Here is a 4,310-nt window from a genome sequence, read left to right as displayed (position 1 = left end):
TCCCGGGCCTTAAATTGACATGCAGTCTCCTACCTGGGAAACCCCCCAGACCCACCCCTGTGACTGCACAGCACAGCTGCACCTGTCACAGGTGATTTTCCAGAGCAAGATCTGAGCAGGGTGTTGGGAGGGACATTCTCGGAACCAGCGTAGCCTCCAGCCTTGGGGGTCGGGAGTTTGGGGCTCCCAGGGCGCTCTGTCAGCAGGTCTTGCCCCTCCAGAGGCGGCAGCAGGACCTGCGGGGGCCCGCCCCTCCCTGCCCGGACCTACGAGTCCTGGGGAAGAGGGGGCGGTCGCAGGGCGGGGTGCGGAACTGCAGGTCAGCCTTTCTCCATAGCCTGTGAAAACCCTCGGGAGGATAAATTCAATGTTTTTACTTCACCGGGGTGGCTTTTACAACTCAGAAAAAAGGAGGTTGGTTTTTCAGACGGTTTGGCCTGATCAGATACTCGTTTCTTTTCCCATCCTAGGTTTTTGAAACATGCATCCTTCCCTCTTCCTCGCTGCCCTTTGCTTGGGAATAGCTTCAACTGCTCCAAAACTCTATCAGAGCATAGATGAACAATGGTCCCAGTGGAAGGCAACACATGGGAAACTCTATGGTGTGGTTGGTAACAGCTAAACTGTCCAGTGACACTTGCAGAGAATGTTCATGCTGGTGGGAGTTCATAACTCAGAGTAGCTTCTTGAGGCTGATCTCACCAAAGCAGTAAGCAGGGCACTGGGACTGTGCATAACATGGGCATACGTCCTGCTGTGTGGTTGCTGTAGAACAGCTTCCAGAGGCATCAGATCATTCCTGAGAGTGGTTTCTCCTCCTTTCTGTGAGCACATCCACTTGGTGCAGGTGATTTGCTTTTAAATAGAAACAAAGATGATAAGATACTTGTTTTTCTGCAGGATGAAATATGGAGGAGAGCAGTGTGGGAGAGGAATATGAAAATGATCGAACAGCACAATCGGGAACACAGCCAAGGGAAACACACCTTCACAATGGCAATGAATTCCTTTGGTGACATGGTGAGCACGGCATGGATTGCTGAATGTTATGTGTGTGTTATGTTACTGTCAGAATCCTCACAGTATTGTTTGTTTGCTTGTTTGTTTGTTTTCCTCACATTAGTTTAAAAAATCTCATGCTTGTCAACATTCTATTTCCTTTTCCTTGAAGACCAATGAAGAATTCAGGCAGGTGATGAATGGCCTTAAAATCCAAAAGCACAGGAAGGGGAAACTGTTCCAAGCACCTTTCTTTGCTGAGATCCCATCATCTGTGGACTGGAGAGAGAAAGGCTATGTAACTCCCGTGAAGAATCAGGTGGGAAAATATTCCCTCTCAAGAGGCTCAGGTCAATGATCTCAAGGTTCACGAGTTTGAGGCCCACATTGGGGCTGACAGATCAGAGCCTGCAGCCTGCTTTGGATTCTGTGTCTAACTCTCTTTCTGCCCTCCCCTGCTTGTACATTTGTCTCTCTCTCTCGAAATAAATAAAACATGAAAAAAAGAAGAATAGAAGACAAAATGAATTAGTATCCTTGCTATGGATGTTGAGGAACAAACAATATGCAGTTTGTTATATTTTAGGAAATTTTACCTCTGTGAGCTATTGTCAAACTCTTACTATTTATTTTGTAGACTAAGAGATTTTCAATTTTGTTTTCAGGGTTATTGTCTTTGTTGTTGGGCTTTTAGTGCAACTGGTGCCCTTGAAGGACAGATGTTCCGGAAAACTGGCAAACTTGTTTCACTGAGTGAGCAGAACCTGGTGGACTGCTCTCAGCCTGGAGGCAATGAGGGTTGCAATAGCGGCCTAATCGATGATGCCTTCCAGTATGTTAAGGACAATGGAGGTCTGGACTCAGAGCAATCCTATCCATATCATGCACAGGTAAACAGAGCTCCTTATCTTGTTATCCAAGTTGAACAGGTTCAAGGACAACAGATACCATATTTATATTCACATTTTAGATTGTGGACTTTGTATCTGCAGACTGTCAGAATTGTCATTAAAATTTATTAGTCTGGTACAGTTTCTGCCTTGATGGTTACCATGTAGCTGTCCCTACTTCTGTGTTGTGTGCAGATAAGTACAGTATACCATTCTATACACTGGCATGGATTTCTCTAGATAGAAACATTTCTTATGGACAAGAAGACCGAGAGTGTGTCATTGAATAGACACCTGCTGATTTTTCAATTTCAAAACAACCATTAGAATTTCAGATACTGGGATGCATTATAACAAATTTGACTGGACTCCAGTAAGTTTCAAACTGTCTTGAACTCATGTTCCCCAGGAGGTGGATGGTAGTAATCAAGTCTATTCCCCTTTTCCTTTGAAAGGGCGAATCCTGCAAATACAAGCCTGAGAACTCTGTTGCCAGTGTCACTGACTACTGGGACATCCCTAGTAAGGAGAATGAACTTATGAACACATTGGCAGCTGTGGGGCCCATCTCTGCTGCTATAGACTCAAGCCTGGATACCTTCCGCTTCTATAAAGAAGGTAAGCATCTGTCTATATGGAAGTTTAGGTAGAAAAATGGGAAACCCACCATGACGTACTGCATAATTGACTAGTAGGTATTTAGAAAACAATTTATAATTTTGAGTGTGTTGATTAACAAGGTTGCTCATTCTGTACATGTAGTATTTGTGTCTGTTGTTTCCATGCAACATTACTTGAATCATATCCTCATGATTTTAAGCCCATCATAAATATATTTAAATACCTACATAATTTGATTGGTATAGCTCAATTTACTTTACATTTTTCCAGTTATTAGACCTTTCAGAGTTTCCAAATAATTGTACTACTATAATTGAAACTAGAAAAATAACCTCTTGGCTCAAATAATTTTGTATTTTGTGCTGTTTCCTTGGGGCAACATCCTAAAGTATTGACAAGGTGTCAATAAGTGGTCATTTATGGCTCTTGGCAAGTTATCTGGAAAAGAGTTTGTGCAAATTTGTATATCTGGTTGCATTAGATGAGGACCTAAATCTCTAGCATATTAAAGAATCTTGTTTTTAAAAGTTCTCTGGGTTTATGTTACTTAACTGAAGTTTGAGATGCCTACCACCATGGATGATAAGCTGGGTCACTGCCACATGTCATCCCAGCATTGAATTTTACTTTTCCAGGCATTTATTATGACCCAAACTGTAGCAGTGAAAACCTGGATCATGGTATTCTGGTGGTTGGCTATGGCTCTGACGGAACAGAGGCAGAGAACAAAAAATACTGGATTGTTAAGAACAGGTATAAAAGGCCAAAAATACTTATCTTTGCAATTGAAAAGAGAATCCTTTTTGGAATTAGTGTCTGGATGTAGGACTCAAACCCTTGAGCACACTGTAAAGTAGCAGAAGTCTTTACCCCACTTAGGAGGAACTAATAAGGTACTGTCTTAAGCTTGCTAGGGTCCTGCTAGAGTTTTGGTACCGCTGCATTTATAAATTTGAAAATTTTCTTATTTCTGAAACACATCTTGTCCTGAGAGTTTCCTTTTCTTGTCTTTCATCTTGCAGTCTTGTGAAAGGTTGGAGGAATAATTTCTGTGCAGGTTTAGACTCAAACCATGAACAAGAACAGCCTCTCCTAATTCTTTCTGAATCTGTCTTGGCCTCTGGTGCACTGCTCAGTATCAGGTCTCACTGTTAATAAAGACAAATGTATTTTATTTATTTGAATAAAATGGCAAAGCCTCTCTCTTTCAGCTGGGGCACGGACTGGGGCATGGGTGGCTACATCATGATGGCCAAAGACCGGGACAATCACTGTGGAATCGCCTCCATGGCCAGCTTTCCTGCCGTGTGAGATGACGGTGGGAAGAAGACCTTGATTGGCAACAGAACATCCAGAAAATGAATTTTATTTTAAAGCTGTCACACTGTATTGTGTGGGATAAAACACTTGAACTATTGAGGATCCAAGTTGTGATTTGATTCTGTGATATTTTACACTGGTAAAATGTTACTAATTTGCTCATTCCTACTATAAACACCTTTTATGATTGACTTGTCTAATACTTTTAAGTTTTATTGTTTTAAAAGGATGTATGAAGTTTTACCTTTTAAAATAAAGCAATTTAAAGTAGTAGTGAGGGGGGAGGGAAGGGAGCCAAGAAATGGACATCTTATCATTTTTTAAAAATGTTTTTATTTATTTCTGAGAGAGAGACAGCATGAGCAGAGGAGGGTCAGAGAGAGTGGGAGACACAGAATCCGAAGCAGTTTCCAGGCTCTGAGCTCGCTGTCAGCACAGAGCCTGTTGCGGGGCTCAAACCCACGAACTGTGAGATCATGA

At 42.2% G+C, this 4,310-nt stretch overlaps 1 protein-coding gene across 4 annotated transcripts; it reads left to right on the top strand.

Annotated features, from left to right (window-relative positions):
* Positions 1-481: 481 nt before the first annotated feature.
* On the top strand, positions 482-3,821 carry LOC144219493 (procathepsin L). Of its 4 annotated transcripts, XM_077749503.1 has the most exons (8): positions 482-607; positions 646-648; positions 901-1,020; positions 1,172-1,318; positions 1,665-1,889; positions 2,345-2,507; positions 3,146-3,263; positions 3,722-3,821. In XM_077749503.1, exons 1-8 carry the CDS (start codon positions 482-484, stop codon positions 3,819-3,821), a joined length of 1,002 nt encoding a protein of 333 aa, XP_077605629.1. The 4 variants fall into 4 exon arrangements, with proteins under 4 accessions (XP_077605629.1, XP_077605630.1, XP_077605628.1 ...); XM_077749504.1 differs by lacking the exon at positions 646-648 and having other exon boundaries at positions 1,172-1,306; XM_077749502.1 differs by lacking the exon at positions 646-648.
* The last annotated feature ends 489 nt before the right edge of the window (positions 3,822-4,310 follow it).

Source organism: Crocuta crocuta, unplaced genomic scaffold (genome assembly GCF_008692635.1).
Source record: "Crocuta crocuta isolate KB4526 unplaced genomic scaffold, BGI_CrCroc_1.0 scaffold99, whole genome shotgun sequence".
Lineage (NCBI taxonomy): Eukaryota > Metazoa > Chordata > Mammalia > Carnivora > Hyaenidae > Crocuta > Crocuta crocuta.
The sequence above is the reverse complement of the archived record's forward strand: the minus strand, read 5'-3'. Positions and strand labels throughout refer to the sequence as shown.